Raw genomic sequence first — 20,873 nt, forward strand, 5'->3', positions numbered from 1 at the left:
TTATGGACACAGTGCTGTCCCTGCAGTCTGTTATGGACACAGTGCTGTCCCTGCAGTCTGTTATGGACACAGTGCTGTCCCTGCAGTCTGTTAACTTTTTCTTCGAACAACTTCTTAACAAAGCAGTTTTTAATGAAACTTTTAAGAAATTATTCTTTGATGTGCCTTGTTTAAAGTTGTTCAAATCTTGCCGGTCCATTGCATATAGATGTCACCAGAGCTGAAACTTTACATTAAAAAAATAAATTTTCATATTTTGCGTGTAAAATAGTCTAGTGGTCCTCTAATAAGTTTGTTAAAGGCATGCCCCTGAGGTGAAAAAGAGCCAAGCCCCCTTGTGTCTTTTATTTATATTGACATATAACGCTAAATATCTTCTCTGAAACTACAAGGCCCAAAGATTTAATATGTGGCATGTAACATCATATGGTGGTCCTCAACCAAATTAGTTCAAATCATTCCAATGAGGTAAAATTGGCCCAGCCCCACTATTTCTTTTAAATGTATTAGATGAATGAACACTTTCTAAACAAATGTAACATTCTATGTTTGTCTTTAACAAGTTTATTTCCTTATATCTATATAATTAAAACTTAAAAAAAACTTCTCTGGATCTCAAGGCACAGAGGTTTGGTATTTGACATGTTAAAATCCTATTGGGGTTTTTTCACCAAGTTTTTTAAAAACATGCCACTGGGGTCAAAACTGGCTCTGCCTTGGGGATTACTTGTTTCCCATTGATGTATATATTGAAAAAAGCTTGTTTCAAACTGCAAGGCACAGAGCAGAGCTATGGTATTTGACCAGTAACATACTAACATTGTATTGTAGAAATTGTCAAAGTTTCTTTAAATCGTGCCACTGCGGTTAAAATTTGCCACATCCTGGATGTTTCTGGATAATTCTTGTTTCCATTGTAAATTGTGTTTATTGTAAAAGCGTGAAAAATCCACCCTGAAATCGCATCACCAAGAGATTTTAAATTTGGCATTTAATTTAATATGGATGTCCTCTACTAAGTTTTTTTTTTCAAATCATTTCCCTGGGATTAAAATTAGGTGTAACTTGTTTTAATACTATCTCTACTCAGTTGGAAAATGGTAGCGGTCTGTTGAAAAACATTGTTACGAGGGGATTTAAGTTTCAGTGAAACAATTTTGAAACTCAAGATGCTACACTTGTTTGGTCCAAATTTCATGAAACTTGCTCAGAACTTTTGTTCTAGTGACATCTCTGCCAAGTTGTTTTTTCGGAAACGTCACAAAATTGGCTCAGAATAGTTCAATTCACTGAAGTCATAGGTGAGCCACCTAGGGCTGTAGCCCTTTTGTTCATACATATGTGTCTTGTTCTGAGAAAACTGGGCATAATGCATGTGCGTAAAGTGTCGTCCCAGATTAGCCTGTGCAGTCCGCACAGGCTAATCAGGGACGACACTTTCCGCTTTTATGGTATTTTTAATTTCAAGGAAGTCCCTCCTTACGGAAAATCAAGTTTAGGCGGAAAGTGTTGTCCCTGATTAGCCTGTGTGGAATGCACAGGCTAATCTGGGACGACGCTTTACGCAAATGCATTTTGCCCAGCTTTCTCAGAACAACACACATATTTAAAATACATATGTATATAAATGTGTGTTCTGAATTCTTCCAACACTTCTGGGTGGATTTCACACAAACTTCCCCGATTAATGGCCTTAATTTTTAGATGAGTGTAAATGAATGCCTTTTCGCAGGGACCATTTAAGTAGAATAATGGCTTTTAGTGTTTTTTATTGTTTAATATTACGTATGTCCTTAAACTGTATGTGCATCTTCTCTTAAAATGGGAGGATGCACATTTTGTACAGCTGAATGGACCCTCATGTGAATGTGATCTCAAAGTGAAGATGTTTGCTGCAATCAATTTCGTCAGAAGCGTATGACAGTTTATCAAGTTTTAAGTATACTAAGTGTAAGGGTGTTTTTCAAGCAAAGCATGTTTTTGGGGCATCAGTATCTGTGACACATATAGTCGGATTTCCTTTTATAACTATTTAGGCCAATTAAAAACAAATGCTTGCTTTAATTTGCTGAAATTTTATTTCATCCATCGTTATCATTATTGTTAAACACAAATTACTGATTGGTTTTTTTAAATCAGCTAAGTTTGTAGGATCAGGTAGGCTTTTAATAATCAAGATACGGCGTATACGAATAACTGTAACTGAATATCCATATGAAACATTGAATTATTTCTTTAATGGTCAATGCGATATTTACATATCAATTCTAATACAAATGAAAGTGTAAGTGTGTTAAATGCTCTTTGCTCACGTGTAGCTATTTTACTCTTAAGCCACTCTAACGGAAAGCGTTTCCTTTGATTCTGATGTCAACTGATTATGTCCGTATCTCTTTAGAGAATGTATTTTCATCGATGGTTATGGCCAACACAGCAGCAGAAGGGTAAGGATTGTGCATATGAGAGTGGTCGAAACCACCCTTTTGGTAAATTGATAACATTAAAAAAAGTTGTTTCAGATTCACAAATTTTCGTTGTAGCTATGATATTTGTGAGTAAACAGTAATACTAAACATTTACCATGCTCTATAATATCTATTATATGCATCTTTTGACGATTTAAAAACTTGAAAATTATAGAGCGTTGCAACGCGAAACGAGTGAATAATTTGGAGAGTTCTATTATTGTTGTTATATTTTGTGACACTACGAGGATTGCTTAAATATAAAGTATAAAATACATCGCTGATTGCATCAGCGCGAATGGCCGAGTGGTGTAAGCGAAATACTTTTACTCCAGGGGTCAGTGGTTCGAGCCCAGTTGCGGGTTACTTTTTTTTCTTTAATTTTATTCTTGTTTTTTTGACTGGAGCTTTTTAGATCCAATGCTTAAATTTATCAGTATAAAGCATTTAAAGACACATTTCAATACATGCCAAAATCTGTGAAAAGGTCACTTTAACGTTGTTATTGCATGTTGACGTATTCGCAACAGCGTGTTGTTGTTTTCTCGTTTAGTGTCAAGGATGTATCCCGTATCCGAATACAAATCTATGTGCCCGATAGCAGACAGATTAGCAATCGCTGCGTTAAATTCTTGTAGATATTCGACACAGAATGGCTGGCAAATTGTTATCATAATTGATGACATTCTCTGAAAAAAATGCTCTGCTTTGCGATAATCATTTCATCAAGAATATCTCTAATTTATTCTGTTCTATTCATACTAATAACTTTGCCAACTATTTCCAGGAAACGGGCTAGAACAAATAAATATATAAATGCTTTGAGCAATCGTCTGTGCGTTTGATAATTGTTAATTAAGAATTCCACGGCGACATATGTATACCACTAGTAGTCATAGTAATGCAGTGCTATTCACGTCGAAACTGTTTCCATGAAATTCCTGGCCCATCATTAAAACCCAAATGGACCATGCTCTGTGAAAAAGGGGGTTAATGCATGTTCGTAAAGTGTCGACCTAGATTAGCCGGTGCAATCCGCACAGGCTAATCAGTGACGACACTTTCCGCTTTTATGATTCTTTTCGTTTCAAGAAAGTAGCTTCAAAGCAAAAATCAGTTTAGGCGGAAAGTGTCGTCACTTGCATTAACCCCCTTTTCACATAGAACGGCCCATATGTTTTTGCTGAAATTAACACACTAAGTCATACTCGCGTTAATGTTCCTCGTTTAATTCGGCATCATCTTCAACGCTCTTCACTTCTGGTTTCCCTCTCTGATCAGGGTCTGATGTTTGTCGCTTGTCCGAATTATGTATCTTCTTTTCAATCTAGAATCCATTTATACCTACCTGGCTATCTGTATCGACCGTCATGTTATGCGTTCGCCAAATGTACAGGTATCTTATAAATATTTTTGTAAAGAGTAACACTCATAAAATGCTGCTACAACATAATGTCTGATAATCGAGAGGCCGGTTTATACAAGGTAGTTTGTTTTAACTGGAAAAATATTCGGGGTATTTTTTGGTTCCTTGATCTTTCCATCTGTTTTCAGTGATAAGGGCAAGAGGCTGAAAGTCTGTTTACCGTAGGTTGGTAGGTACTGCGTATATGCATTTTAAGCTTCTGACCGAGAAAATAATGTGTGTTATATTGCAGTTATACGTAATGCCATTGTAAAAAATTATATTCAGCTACTAGACAAAGTAGTGGTGGTGGTGGTGGTGGTGGTGGTACTGTTGTATTAGTAGCAGCAGCAGTAGCGGCAACAGAAGCAGCAGCAGTAGCAGTAGTAGTAGCAGTAGTAGAAGTAGTAATAGTAGTAGTAGTAGTAGTAGTAGTAGTAGTAGTAGTAGTAGTAGTAGTAGTAGTAGCAGTAGTAGTAGTAGTAGCAGTAGCAGCAGCAGCAGTAGTAGCAGCAGCAGCAATAGCAGTTGTAGTAGTGGCTAATAGCAGTACCAGCAGTCCCAGTGAAATGATGTTCATAATTTTTTACTAATCCAGACATCGACCGTGAAAAGTATCCGCTGTACAGTTTTACGCAGGTAGCTTATCAACAAATCATGACGGATCTCGTCAGGGGACCCTCAGGCTGTAAAAATGCTTTTTTCTCAATCAGATTCTCTGTGAATGAGATAGCGTTGCACGTAGTATTACGTAAAACGTCATGATTCTACGTGTGGTTTGAACGCGGGCTGGATATTTATTGGCCTGCATATAACGTCGTGCCCGTTGAATGAACGTACCTGTTTTATAGACCTACTAGATATTTCGGGACGGCATTCGTGATTGTAGAGGACAGTGTTGCTTATTTGAACAGGTGTGTTTAGATCGCTAAAGTGACATTGAGTGACGTACGTTCATTTGGGAAATAAAATAACGTAATTTAATGCACGTGTGAGGCATCTTACTGAATGCAATTGCATACCGAACATCAGTGTAAGGAACTTAAATCGGTGAAGATGTGCGATTTTTATTTGAAGATTACGTCTAAAACATAACGCTTATGTTGAAGTTGTCCAACAACCAGCTGATAACTCATCATCTATGCAACTTTATTGCGACCTGCCATGGAATAAAAAGTGAATACAGCAGAACCTGTTAGCTACCGGTAGTTCACACATGCAGCAGGTCAAACTATTGATGATTTTTCTTAGTTATATACTCAAAAAGTTGTGTCGTAAATAACCGAATGTAGACTAACATAAATACATTTCGCAAGACACGTAATACACTCAATAAACATCCACTGCGATTTTAAACTGTAACACTATTATAAATAACAACTGCAAGCGATATTTTATAGCTCCTACTTTGAAAAAGTCACTGCTATGCAAACGCGAATTTATACAAATATATTACAACGACTGCAACCTGTATTTATAGTATACAAACGCTAATTGTAAATGCAAAATCATCTAATACATATATTAACATGTATACGAACTCACTTGCATATATGTAGAAAAAAAACTGTTAGGCACAAGTACTGCTCGTTGTTTTACTAACTTGTACATATAATTTTACCTACAGCGCAAACGAAAAGCAGTTGGAAAACTGTACGAATATACACATATCACCACATAGACTGTACGAATATACACATATCACCACATAGACTGTACGAATATACACATATCACCACATAGAACAACGCAAAATGTTTTGGTTCACAGATGCTGGATATAATTCGTGGATAGTTAATAAGAGATAATTGTCTAGCATGTAACAACGTGCGTTGACGGGGAATGCTGATTACTACAACTGGCATTGCAAATTGTATTCTGAATAGGAGGACAGTACGGACAAGCAAATAACGAGAGAGAAAGACAGTAAGTATGTTTATATTTTTATTAAATATTATAAAGGTTCTTAGGCTGTACGGTCAGCGTAGATTAAGACCAGTCTGGTCAGTAGCTACCCTGTTTGCTATAAAGTCATGCACTGTTTCGTGGTTTCATTAGCGGACAAGAAAGCGATGCGCCGGCTGGTCAGTAGCTACCCTGATTGCTATAAAGTCATGCACTGTTTCGTGGTTTCATTAGCGGACAAGAAAGCGATGCGCCGGCTGGTCTGGAGCTACGCTGGCCGCATATGTCATAAGGTCGGTTTTCGCATGATGCGGCAAATATAATGTACTAGAAGTGCGACATGTGCAACTGTTAAAACATCAATTTGTTGTAGAGCTGGATTACAAACATCGGATTGCTATTGGATACGTTTTATACCGATTACCCGTCGTCCTGCAAATGTCCGATTGCTTATGCAAAGTCCGCTACCTTTAAAACATGTGTTCCTGAATTGGCTTTCTCGTATTTCTGTCGATTACTTCCTCGTATTTTTCCCCACATATTTCTTAAGCGATGGTGTACGTCGCATTCATTTAAGTTTTCATTTAACGCCATTATTAATGGCGAATATACGTTTTGCTTTTAAATTCAGTTGTTTCTTAATATGTATTACGGATGTAAGTTTATTAAGCGTTTGAAATTAGTCCGCTTCTTTTCTAACCTGATGGTATTTTAATATGCATATCTCGATAGCTTTTGATGAATATCGTCGCATAATAATCGCAGTTCATCACTTTCAAATCAACGCTCGTCATTTGAAAGCAAATTGGCCGCATAGACGCTCGGGTATTCCAGTATACGTTTTTTTAACCAGCTATTGGCCGCATTATTTATAATACTCGGGTGTAAACAGATATTTTGAAACAGCAATTGACCGCAAATGTTCCAATAATCGGTTATATATCTGTGTTTTTTTATCTGGCATTTGACACTATAACTTACAATACTCTGGTATATACTGGTATGTTGATTTACCAAATGGCCGCATAACTTACATTACTCAGGTACCGTATACCGGTAATTTTGGTCTAGCAACTGGTCGCTTTACATTCAATTCTCTGGCATATACCAGAATTCTGACCAAGCCATTTACAGCAGACTTACAATACCGGTACTCGGGTATATACCGGTATTTTATCTAGCAATCGGCCGCATAACTTACATTATCCAGGTTTATACCGGTATTTTGGTCTAGCAATCGACCGCGTTACTTAATTTTCGGGTATATTCCGGTATTTTGGTCTAGCAATCGGCCGCATAGCTTACAATACTCGGGTTAATACAGGAATTTTTATATTTTTGAGATTGGCCGCATAACTTACAGAACTCTGGTGTAAACCGTGTTTTTTCTCTAGCAATTGGCCGCATAACTTGCATTACCGGTACTCAGGTATATACCGGTATTTTGGTTTAGCAAGCGGCAGTATAACTGACAATATTCCGGCATATACCGGTATTTTTATCGATCAATTGGACGCAGTATATACAATTCTCGGATATATTGGTATTCTAATGTAGCCATTTGCCATACTTAAATAGGGGTCGGAATTTGCTGCACACACATTCAATCATATGTAACGCCTTCACCATAACAATAGCATGAACAATTATTAAATTCTTGTTTCTTGTTTGAAAGTCAACATTATATATCTAACAAAAAGGCAACAAAAAGTTACCAAACAAAAAATGTGTTTGGGGTTGATTCATTATTCAAGAAAAAACAACAACTAAAGAAATGCTCGAGAAATGCCCGCCGTCGCAAGAAAAAGAAGACCGGCCGGTATTCCATGTCTCCGCGTCAGAGTTCCGCGTCCGTGTGTCCGAACGGACTGGTTGAAATCTGTTGGAGCTATTTCATGTATCCGCGTTCCGCGTCCGCATTTTTCGTCCGCGAACGAAAGGTCGACTTTCAAGCATAGATATTAGTGAAAAAATAATAAATTGAGTAAGGGATCACCCTGAAATATACAACCAACGTATGAAAGAAAACAAAGAAAAAGTCGTCAACCAAGACGTAGGTCCTGAACTCTTCATCGTTCAGCTCTAATTCTCTAACAAGATGGTAGTATGTGCCGTAAGTTTGACGCTTTCTTATGATGGCACGTGTCCAGTACCTATGTCTGCGTTTCCTTCTACTAACATGCAGTACTGCCGCAGCAGTCATCATAAAAAATGTGTGCTCTTCTAATAACGATATCTTAGTTCAAGTACCAACACGTTTGGAATGAGCTTTTTACACGGAAAGGCTAAAATAATAAGAGGATGCATAAAATAGATACCCCGTGTCCGTATATGGAACGCGGACACGGAACGCGGACGCGCAGCGCGGTAACGGATGCATGGAAGACCGCTGATTTTCCATCAGCAGATACGCCTGTCTGGATACTCCGCGTGCTACCCTTCTTTTCTTCGAGCGCATCGCATAAAACAACCAACGGGTTAACGTGACGTATAGTGGATGTAATAATCACATTAGAGCTCGTTTAATGCTGCCTGACTGTGTATGTGCTAATGAAACGAGTCGTATAATTCCCATTAAATACTTTCTTATCTTGATTTATTGTATACGCCTTCCACGATGGGTGTGTAGACCAAACAGAAGCAATGGAATTTACAGCATCAAGCATTAAAATCAAAGCGTTCATTTAACATCAAATGTCGGTCGCAAATGCATTTTTTGTTGTTGCTTAAGCCAATAACTTTAATTTTGTGATTGCGTTGAGTCTGACGACCATATAAAGGTATTCGGTAAAATTTGTACTCTGCGTGTGTTCAAATTCAGGTGGAATCGTCGGCATGGTTACCGATGTTAGAGTTATACAGAACAACCGATAAAAAGACTTGTTCACATGAGCACAACGTGCTCATGGTGAGCTTTTTTGATCAATTATGTACATCTTCCGTCTTCAACATTTAGGCCTACCATGTTAACACGTAAGGGGTGACATTCAACATGCATTGTTCAATCGTCATGAAAATTGGTAATAACATTTGTTCAAATGATTGTTCGGCCTAGTCAAAAACTGGGCCACGTGTGGTAAAAAATTATTAGGTCATTTAGTCCAATTAAATTCGGATTATCACTAACCAAACTTAAATATATAACGCGACAAAAAAAAGAGAATGAACTGAGATTTTGAAATTAACTGTTCTATTTCTTTTTGTTAAGTGCATCAATATATACACTGCATCCGTGCTGTTCATATACATACGAAGCTGAAATTTAGCAGATCTTCATAAGAATGGTGTAACCTTATCACAGTGTTGTATTTTGTAGAATTGCCTATAAACATGTAGAATGAATTGATATTCTAACTTTACAAATTAAAATACAATTATGAACATTGTAAAGCTTATGAACACTGTAGACGTCTGTTTTGCGCAATCATACAATGTCGCATGACGTTTGTTCTAATATCAGGGCGGAGTTCGCAAAATGTTTTAAACATGGCCACAAAGGCGGGGATGCAGTTTGCCTTATTTGTATGTATTGAAAGTTTATGAACAAGCTTAATGCCACTTTAATTCGCTGGTGCAATCACCACGAAAAAAAATGCTCAGCACATTTTTTTTCTAATGACACCATGGTCGAGTTCTAACATGGTTACGGATGTTTCTCATAATCTGCTTAGAACAATTGCTAAGATTTTCGGTCCCAGGTGCTAGAGGTACTATAGACAGTGTCAAGTGGCATAGTTTGCCTGCGTGGTTTCAGTTATATTATATGCTAGCAAATTCTAGTTTGTATTGATACACTTTTTTACTTTAAAATGCTATAATATCCATTTCCGTTTACCAAACGGAAATTCGCGAGTTTTAATTTATCACATTGAAGTAATGGTTCTCTGACTGTCATTCACAGTGTTTAACGTCCTGGGCAGAATCTGCGAGTCCAAGGACCAGACTTACAAAATAAAAAGGTAATCAACAATTTTGAACCATTATTGTTTTCTTGTCATTACAACTTTAATAGGCTCTATTCCGGTATCTGGTATTATGGAACGGATGCATATTTACCCGACAATCCACTGTTTCAGAATAAAAAGAGTATACTGAGAAAAGTAAACCATAACATCTTATCTTTAAGCTTGAATTTGAAATGTTCTGTAAAAGTACAGTTCACAAAAAAGAGCTTGTGAGTATAGTCCTAAATATTGAAAGCAAACGATAACTTTATGTTGCATATCATAAAACATTCACGGATGTCAAAATAATAAATCGAAGCTAAACATCTATTGATGACGGCTAAGAGTTTTTCGCACGGTCGACTTGTTCTCAACGTTTTATGTTCAGAATGATGCGTTTTCGTTGCAGTTCAAGCCATGAGGCGCGGTCGGTGAGTGACGTGACACTGGTGGCTGTGCGCGATGGGCCACTTAGACGAACACCGGAACCACGTAATCTCGAACAGGCGTCCCCCGGAAACTCTCGACACGGAGATCAATTTGGGGAATCGAGGTATCGTGCATTTGCAGTTTGCGACGGCAAGACATGCGCACGCGCTGCATTAATCTGAGTTGAAAATTCCTCTATTTATCGAGTACTCTTTTTAAATTTGAAAGTGTTCACTGAAGTTACAAAAAGCAAATATCATTCCATTTAGTAAACATAAACATATCTAATAAAAAGTACTTTAACAATTTGTTCATATGTAAAGTTGCATAATTATGCCACAGCATAAAGCCTACGTGAGTAAACTTTTATACATATTGACACGTCTTTGCGGCGCCGCGCAACGCGTTAACTAGTATCAACCGTTGCGTATAGATGTACGTGGAGGAACCTTGCCTTTTCGCGCTCATACGGAATTAACATGTAAGATCTATAAATCAAACATAAGGAGACAAGTCAGCGTTGTTTATGACGACGACAGCAACGACGAATTCGATGCTGCTGCTGCTTATTATGATTATGACGATGATGATGATTATGATTATCGTTTTTATTTATGTTCAAAACGAATTCGGCGTAATGTACTTTTTGCTGACGTCTATGCAGAAACATCCACATGCGACGTCGCGTGTTGTTTAATTAACAGGATACATATTAATGTAACATTCTGCTTTTTAAGCAAATAAACAGACAAAGAAATAGTTGTATATCTAAACATCGCGATTGCTATGGGGTCTCATGTTTAGGATTCGCAAATATTCAGTTCGTAACGATGGACTCAATATGGTGCGCATCGCAATATTAGAACCGACCTGTGATATTCACGCTGGCATTTATATTAGCTGTATACGATCTGCTGTCGTTAATCAGCGATGAATCAGTTTGCGTAGATAATCGCGTCCCATTAGCATCGTTTCTCAAACAGGTGTATCTCCTTTAGCCGGCTATCAGCATCGCCATGTTAGCAAGAATGCACGCCAGCCACGATAAGACATTCGATAGCTCCGCAGACATGTAGCTTTCAGTTCCTGTAATTTCAATATGTTCGGTAGATTAAACATGTGATAGTTTATGCTGATGTTAGAAATGTAATAAATCGGTCATATTTAACAAAAAATCACTTATACATATTATCGCTGAAAGCTTGAATAACATTTTGATTGCCTGCGCATGGACGATTTAATGACATCGTGTTTGTTTGTTCAAATACATAGGAATAACATTTCCCAAGTCGGTTGCTTGCAAAATAGTAAAAAAAATCCTAAAAAATCCCAATAAAATGTAAATGTTCAAAATGTAAAATGTCAATAATTTAAATAATGAATAATTTAATCGTCGGTTATTATTTGTAATTGATGCGTAATTAACTTGAAATCGTAATTCTATACACCTTATAATTATATAAGTTAGGTTGGATGGTTGTGGATATGCTACACAATATCCAGCCTTAATTATTTGCGATAATAATTAAGCGGGCGAATTGTATTCAAACAAGAGCTTGTCACAGTAGTGCCGAATCCCCGCCGTAATGTGTTTGCTTGTATGACAACATTTGTTTTAGAGAGTAGAATAATATTTGTAAATATGGCACCTGTCTCATATATTTTTATTTCAATGGTCAATCAGTTATTTTGTGTTTGAGTTATGATGTAGAGAATAAAATTTATGGAAATAAAAAAGGGAGGTAATTAAAAACAAGACTATATACAGGTACTTTTCTTGATCACAGGTAATTCTCGCGTGTATCGGTGCTATACACTGAGCACGTAAAAGAACCAAGAGCTAGGGTATCGCACCCGGATTCCTTGTATCCCAAAACTGTCTCTTCTGCTTGCTGTCTCTTCTGCTTGCTGTCTCTTCAGCAAAAACCAAAGGACCCCATTGGAAATAAGTGCTTGCACTTTCAATGGGTTATCCTTGACCGCAAGGTCAAAATAAATACATACTGTATTTTTCCTTAAACTAATCTATTCATTTTACAGTGAATACTTCAGTGTTCAAATTAAAATATTATTGTAAAATTAGATAAAGGGAGATATTAAAAATTGAAAAGCTAAAATATTTACTAAAATGAAAATAAATTAAATATAATTTAAAATTATAAATAAGTAAAATATAAATAAAAAAAATAAAATAAAGGGAGATAATAAAAAAACTACGGCCGAAAGAGGCATGGTTCATGTTCACTGCACTTCTCCTAGTTACCATCTGTTTATATTTCTAGTTTCAAATAAATCCTTTCAGTAGAATTATGCTCCGGACAAAAATTTACTTTGAAATTAAATAAAGGGAGATAATTATATAAAACTAAGGAAGATAAAGTTATGGTCCTTAGTCACTGCACCATTCATACTTTGCATTTTTTTTTCACGTTTTAAGTAAATCCCTTCCTTAGATTTAGAGTTATGCTCCTGATTTTTTTACTTTGAAATTAAATAAAGGAAGATAATTAAAAAAATAAGGTAGATATACGTATGGTTCCTAGTCACTGCACTTCTCCTACTTGCCATCTGTTTATATTTTAAGTTTAAAGTAAATCCCTTCAGTAGATTAAGATTTATGCTCCGGACAAAAAAATTACTTTGAAATTATATAAAGGGAGATAATTAAAAAAAAATAAGGTAGATAGAGTTATGGTTCTTGGTCACTGCACTTCTCTTGGTTGCCATCTTTTTATATTCTAAGTTAAAGTAAATCCGTTGAATAGATTTGGAGTTATGCCCTGGACAAAGTTTCGGACGGAAAGACGGACGCACAGATGGACAAACGGACGGGACCAATAACTATATCCTCCCCGAAAAAAATATCGGCGTGGATAATCAAGCAAAGAAGTTGAATGCAAAGCGGCTGAAGTGCATTATTTTCTAGTATGGTATGATGCTTCCAACGTTGGCAGATCAGTGTAGTTAAATATTACACACGCGTATCGTTAACTTTAAGTATCTTGACAACTATAAACATTATACAAGACAGAATACGATTAAGAAACAAAAACATGTTTGATGCGAACGTCTTCGTTAGTAATCAGGAACGTCTAACAACATGCTCGCCCTAATTTCATGAACGCAGTACCCCTTAAAGTGTCTACGTTCCATCAACACATCAGCAACTCGAGCAATTTTTATGTACGAGATAATTGATATTAATTTAGAACGACTTCCGTCAACTACCGGAAACTTGGGTTAATCAAGCTCGTTTATTGCAAAAGAACTTCAGGTATCACACTCTACAATCATGAAGCTATCAGTGCGTGCCAATTTTGATAAACGCACCTTTATTGTCGAGGGCGCGTATCCGCCTTCGATACGTTTACATGAGTCACGTTCTGAGAAAACTGCACATAATGCATGTGCGTAAAGTGTCGTCCCATATTAGCCTGTGCAGTCCGCACAAGCTAATCAGGGACGACACTTTCCGCTTTAATGGTATTTTTCGTTGAAAGGAAGCCCTTTTTTACCGAAAATCTAGTTAAGACGGAAAGTGTCGTCCCTGATTAGCCTGTGCGAACTGCACAGGCAAATATGGGACGACACTTTACACACATGCATTATGCCCAGTTTTCTCAGAACAAGACACTCATGATGAACTTGAATTTATGGACGTCTTTATGCGATGTGAATAATTACAAAATCAATGTTGCTCGTCATAGTTCAGTTATATTTGTTTCTTAAAATATATTTGGGGTTGTGCTCTGTGAAAAAGGGGTTTAATGCATGTGCGTAAAGTACCAGATTAGCCTACCTCACCTTCCGCCTTTACTAGTTTTTTTGCTATGAAGAAACTTTCTTGAAACGAAAATACCATAAAAGCGGAAAGTGTCGTCCCTGATTAGCCTGTGCGGACTTCACGTGCTAATATGGGACGACACTTTACGCACATGCATTAAACCCCTTTTTCACAGAGCACGGCTTATTTATTAATGTTTTGTTGGGAATTTGTGAAGTCGCGCAAAAGTCGCGCAAGTGATGCATGTTAAGGTATTTCGTTTCCCCGCGAAATTCATGACAATTATGCATGGTATTTACTGCTGGCAATCATCCGCTATTAGTCTGGCTGTAGAGTATGCGGACTCGCGGACTTCAGTTACAAATCTGCAGTAATACTAATTGACTATTGTTAAATTTAACTTATATCGGTAGATTCTTTTCAATGAACCATAACGCAAGTTTACAGTATTTGCGACTTATGTACATTATAATCAATTTCACCTTTTCGTTTTGTAATTAAATTGTCTTCTGAATGTGACTTATCTGATATAACACAAATGGTGAAGGTAAATACTATGAACAGTCGTACTGAACATAGTTACGGCGTCGTTTAGTCGCGTTCTACGCAGTTGCAGCAGTAACACACTGGTATACCCGTGTTTCAGGATCCTCAGCGACACGGCGCTCGTGCGAGATTACCTCGTGGCACGTGGCAGGGCTCTTTCCAGTCAGCACAGCGTCTCCGTGCACGAGGAAAGGGAGGCATTACTCAGGTTGTGATAAACACACACATTTGATACATTGTTGCGTGCGATTTAATGTCTGTATATAAAAATCATGTCTTAGCTGTGATTGTGTGTTTTCTTATCTCATTATTTAGATATTTTTGCATATACGAGCACGATAGAAAACGAGGTAGTGTTGATTATGTTCTATACAAAATGTAAAGCTCAGAAGCCATCAATTAGTCCAAGTATATGGACTAATGTCAACGAATCCATATACAAATATTCGAATATACGTGTATTTATTTGTGTCGTGTTCTGAGAAAACTGGGCATAATGCATGTGCGTAAAGTGTCGTCCCAGATTAGCCTGTGCAGTCCACACATGCTAATCAGGGACGACACTTTCCGCCTAAATAGGATTAACAAATTGGACTGCACAGGCTAATCTTAGATGACACTTTACGCACATGCATTATGCCCAGTTTTCTCAGAACACGACACATTTATATACGAGCTGTTATGAATGCCCTTTCGACAAACGTTGAAATAAGACACGTGTCGCTGTGTTCTGCAGGTACATCGACGTTCTGGACTTGGCTCAGACAACATTCGAGAAGGTCTGCCAAGAGTTAGTGGACGCCAAAGATTCGCTGGCTGCCCTTGAAGAGATAAAGGCGAGGTGGGCACTTAATGAAAGATAAATATTATGTTTTAGTAGCAAGAAAATCAGGGTTACAGCTTGGAGGGTTTACTGAACTTGATGCAGTGTTTATATAGCAAACTACAATTTAAATAAACCAACTTAAGAACGATATTTTCATGTTTCATTTGTGTGTTACTGGGTCATAATTTAACTAATGTTATATACAACTTTGAATCTTAAAGGGATCTTTTCACGCTTTGGTAAATTAACAAAATTGAAAAAAGTTGTTTCAGATTCGCAAATTTTCGTTTTAGTTATGATATTTGTGAGGAAACAGTAATACTGAACATTTACCATGGTCTAATATAGCCATTATATGCATCTTTTGACGATTTTAAAGGGGCCTTTTCACAGATTTTGGCATTTTTTAATTCATTCATTAAATGCTTTATATTGATAAATGTAAACATTGGATCGTAAAGGCTTCAGTAAAAAATCAAGAATAAAATTAAAAAAAGGAAAAGAACATTGCTCGGAGCAGGTTTCGAACCAGTGACCCCTGGAGTCCTGCCAGAGTGCTGAAGTAAAGACGCTTTAGCCTACTGAGCTATTCCGCCGAGTACACATACATGACGTATTTTATACCTTATATACGCAATCTTCGTAGTTTCACAAACTTTAACGACAAAAACAGAACTCTCCAAATTATTCAATCGTTTCGCGTTGCAACGCTTTATAATTTTTAAGTTTTAAAATCGTCAAAAGATGCATATAATGGCTATATTAGACCATGGTAAATGTTCAGTATTACTGTTTCCTCACAAATATCATTACTAAAACGAAAATTTGCGAATCTGAAACAACTTTTTTCAATTTTGTCAATTTACCAAAGCGTGAAAAGATCCCTTTAAAACCTAAAAATTATAAAGCGTTGCAACGCGAAACGATTGAATAATTTGGAGAGTTCTGTTTTTGTCGTTAAATTCTGTGAAACTACGAAGATTGCTTATATAAGGTATAAAATACGTCAAGTAAGTGTACTCGGCGGAATAGCTCAGTAGGCTAAAGCGTTTTTACTTCAGGACTCTGGTAGGACTCCAGGGGTCACTGGTTCGAAACCTGGTCCGGGCAATGTTCTTTTCCTTTTTTTAATTTTATTCTTGAATTTTTACTGGAGCTTTTACGATCCAATGTTTACATTTATCGATATAAAGCATTTAATGAATAAGTTGAAAAATGCCAAAATCTGTGAAAAGGCACCTTTAATAATTGTTTATTGATACGTAATCAGTACCGCTAATTCTATAGTTCATAGCATTGTAGAGAATAATAAGTTGTTTGTAACTAGTTGTGTTTATGGTAATCATTCGTTATGTATTGAAATGATTGAACTGTTAAAAGTTTGTTTACATGAAAAACCGTTTTCAACATTCAACGTTCCTTTTGTTTATTTTGTTAGCGTGAACACACTTGTGTCTATATGGTAGTTATGGTAACCATGTAAATACCACCTGCCCCAGTCGCTAATTTAATTATTCCATTCCTCATTCGAAATGAAGTCTGCGCGTTCTCTTGTAGACTGCGTTTAGATAGTGCGCACCAATTTAAACAAGTAATGTTTAAGTGGGTAAAACAAAGGATATTACCGGGTAGTACTAACATCATGAACGATGTGAGCCACGTCATGCTAAATGATTCTTATACCGAATGCGGCAAGGGTAGCTCCAGACCAGAAATCGCGCAGTTTTGTGAGGAGCTGCCGGTATATTGTTCGCTAAAGCCTTAGAGGTCACGCAATGTTTCCTGGTCTATTAAGCGGACAGGGTAGCTCCAGACCAGAAATCGCGCAGTTTTGTGAGGAGCTACCGGTATATTGTCCGCTAAAGCCTTAAAGGTCACGCAATGTTTCCTGGTCTATTAAGCGGACAGGGTAGCTCGAGACCAGAAATCGCGCAGTTTTGTGAAGAGCTACCGGTATATTGTCCGCTAAAGCCTAAAAGGTCACGCAATATTTCCTGTTCTATTAAGCGGACATGGTAGCTCAAGACCAGAAATCGTGCAGTTTTGTGAGGAGCAACCGGTATATTGTCCGCTAAAAGGTCTCGCAAGGTTTCCTGGTCTATTAAGCGGACAGGGTAGCTGACCTCATATTGCATAGCGCATGTTTCCGCACGACGTTGGTAATAATAAGCTTTCGTAAAGCAAATGGTATATTTGGTAAATATTAAAATATTATATTGAATAACGGCTCTGAAGTTTCTTTTAGTTAAATTCACAATTACTTATATTGTTAATATACATGTATATCGTTGGATAACCTAATGTTATGCACGTGTCGTCCCAGATTAGCATGTGCAGTCCCTTCCTCACATGCTAATCAGCGATAACGCTATCCGCCTAGACTGATTTTCGTTTAGAAGAAACTTCCTTTTAACATTCCAAAAAGCGAGAATACCGTCCCTGATTAACCCGTGCGGGCTTAACATGCTAATCTGGGGCGACATTCATTTGTAAAGTTTTCTCAGCACTAGGCTCAAAAGATGTAACAATGTCATCCCGCAGAGGCTGATCCTAGTGGACCCTTTCTTTACGCACACGTGTATGTAGCGCCCACTCCCCTATCCTAAACCACTCCGACATGCCTCACATTGAAGAAGTGTGTTCCACGTCCGCAGGTTCCTGGTCGAGCACGAGACTCTGATAGCTGAGAATTACAGAAAGACTCAAGAGTTAGCGGAAGTCATGAAAATAAACAGCGGCCTAAATAAGGAAATAGACAGGTGAGCGAGGCATGCCATGTCCTGGAAATGTGTACTTGTATTTGTGTGCCATGTATTGCGTTGTTTAAGTTGTAACAAATGCATATAATATTGTTCACAGAGAAGTTGATAACTGTACATACCGGTAAGTTATATACTCCATGATGGTATAAAGCTTTTATGGAGAGAAAATGATGAAAGGCACATTAGCAACATTAAACTTTTGTGTTGTAGCTGTAATAACAAGTCATTTGAAATAAATATACGTAATAAAATATACAATCAGAGTAATCATTGATACATTCCTGTACTTTATGAGCAAATACTCGTGAAGCGTAACAAAATCTACACTATAAGTAACGTACTGTATGCGAGTGTACGCGCCACTCTATGTTTATCAGAGGTAATACTTTGTTAACACTATGGTGCCATTCTTTGCATTTTTTAATTTCCAGATTAAAGGGATCTCGAAACTCCCGACATTTCAAGTCCCTGCGGAAGTTTACCTCCACGACAGACATGGCAAAGGCCAGGTTCGTCTTAATAGACGAGCTGAACGTCACTTCCGGTCTGGACAAAAACAGCTGCCGAGTTACCGGATGTGTACTGGCATCCCCCTGCACGCTAGCCCTCGCCGACTGCAACAACAGCGCAGTGAAAATACTGGACGTGAACACGAACACAATAGTGGAATACCACCAGTTACCGGCGGCCCCTTGGGACATTACAGCCCTCCCCAACGACGAACTCGCCGTCACCCTTCAGTTAAGGAAAGAGATACAGATTATTTCCAAATACAGGGCCATGTTCTTGAAAGTCGACGGCGATTGTCGGGGAATTGACTTCTTGTTTAAGCACAACAGCCTCGTGGTATCGTACGTGGACCCAGAAAAAGTAGAAATTCTGGACCTACAAGGCGTTGTGTTGAAATCGTTTACATTTCGTGAAGGCAATGTGATGTTTCTGCGTCCGCATTACGTGTGCAGCTCAAGTAACGAGGACTATATCTTCGTCTCCGACACCATGAAACACACGATTACAAAACTCTCCGTTACAGGCGACACATTCGAGTCCTACAGCGACCCGGAATTGGCGGAACCGGAAGGGCTATGCTCCACGAGTGACGGCGGGCTGCTGGTGTGCTCTTATAACCAGAATTACATCCACCTCGTTTCCAAGAATCTGGAGCGCATCAGCGCCCTCCTGTCGTCTGCGGAAGGAATCGAGGAGCCGCAGGCGATATACTACGACTGGAAAACCAACAAACTGTACGTGGCGCTGTACAAGAACAATATAAAGGTGTTCACTGCGCAGCCGTCAAGTAAGTAGCGTTAATGAGGCGGTCGAGTGGTATTGACTGACATTTGACCATAAATTTTAAAAGACGGTTTTAGTTACAAACGTATATTGATTCACCTGTGTGATCGGCCTGGACAAATAACAGTGCTGATCATGTAAGACTTACGATAAGGATAGAAAAAAGGAGCTTCTCAGATAACTATGGACCATAACGGAACTACTCAGATAACTATGGACTAAAAGGGAGCTACTCAGATAACTATTGACTAAAAGGGAGCTACTCAGATAATTATGGACTAAACTGGAGCTACTCAGATAACTATGGACTAAATCGGAGCTACTCGGATAACTAAGGACTAAAACGGAGCTACTAAGATAACTATGTACTAAAAGAGAGCTAGTCAGATAGCTATCGACTAAAGAGAGCTACTCAGATATCTATGGATAAGTATTGGCTGAAAGGGAGCTATTTAGATAACAGTGGACCAAAACGGAGCTACTGATATAACTATGAACTAAAACGGAACTACCCAGATAACTATGGACTGAAACGGAGCTTTTCAGATTACTATGGGCTAAAAGGGAGGTACTCAGATAACTATGGACAAAAACAAAGCTGCCCAGATAATAATGGACGAAAACGGAGCTACACAGATAACAATGGACCAAAGTGAAGCTACTCAGATAACATTGAACTAAAACGGAGCTCCTTATATAACTATGAACCAAAACGAAGCTACTAATATAACTATGAACTAAAACGGAGCTACTCAGATAACTATGGACTTAAACTGAGCTACTCAGATAACTTTGAACTTAAACGGAGCTACTACTAATGGTACACAACCACAGACACTAAACATTTACACTAGCATTAGTAATAATGCTCAGTTGTCACTTGCCACGATGAAAATGTTGTTTATACAACAATCGTTGGTGTTTTACTAACATTTATTAATGGTAGATTTAAACACTTACTTTAGAAAATGTGCAATATATTTATTTTCGTTTGATATTAAATTGTACTAGATAGTTTTCAAAACTTGTAATGCTAGTTGTCTGTCACGTTTTTTGTTTGTGTATTGAAAAACATTAAATAATAATGAGGTCGCCGTGGTGTAATGGATATGGTGTCCGCCTAGCGACCGGGAGGTCACGGGTTCGATCCCCACCGTGGGAGCGTTCTTTAGATCTCCCCAAAGACACCAAGTACTGGTTCTAAGCCCAGGAAACGGACTCGACAGCGTTTATATAATGCTTTCGATGCAATCGAGCTTAAATAAATAGGTTTAAACTAAACTAAATAATAATGTTATTTACTAGTGTCTGGACATTGATTGTATATACATGTATTTTACGAAAAAATGTTTTTAAGAATTACTCATGACCTTTTAGTATTTTTATGAAAATAAATGTTCCAAAAACGTTTGTATTTATTTAAATGAAGTCGTAGTTACTAGTGGAATTCATTATAAAACTATGTAGCTCAAAATCAAGATTACTTTCTCCCATACAAAGATTTGACACGAAGT

The 20,873-nt window shown here is 37.7% G+C and overlaps 1 protein-coding gene across 1 annotated transcript; it reads left to right on the plus strand.

Annotated features, from left to right (window-relative positions):
* The first annotated feature begins 4,599 nt into the window (after window positions 1-4,599).
* Window positions 4,600-20,754, plus strand: LOC127844470 (uncharacterized). The gene is made up of 7 exons (XM_052374717.1): window positions 4,600-5,796; window positions 9,677-9,734; window positions 10,129-10,272; window positions 14,579-14,686; window positions 15,215-15,319; window positions 17,959-18,063; window positions 18,498-20,754. Coding segments are annotated over exons 1-7 (1,395 nt in total). The 5' UTR covers window positions 4,600-5,795; the 3' UTR covers window positions 19,372-20,754.
* Window positions 20,755-20,873: the final 119 nt, after the last annotated feature.

Source organism: Dreissena polymorpha, chromosome 9 (assembly GCF_020536995.1).
Source record: "Dreissena polymorpha isolate Duluth1 chromosome 9, UMN_Dpol_1.0, whole genome shotgun sequence".
NCBI lineage: Eukaryota > Metazoa > Mollusca > Bivalvia > Myida > Dreissenidae > Dreissena > Dreissena polymorpha.

Coding starts and splice junctions, on each gene's coding strand:
- LOC127844470 (XM_052374717.1), top strand. Junction 10,273..14,578: donor GATCAATTTGGGGAATCGAG/GTATCGTGCATT, acceptor CCCGTGTTTCAG/GATCCTCAGCGACACGGCGC. Junction 18,064..18,497: donor CTAAATAAGGAAATAGACAG/GTGAGCGAGGCA, acceptor TTTAATTTCCAG/ATTAAAGGGATCTCGAAACT.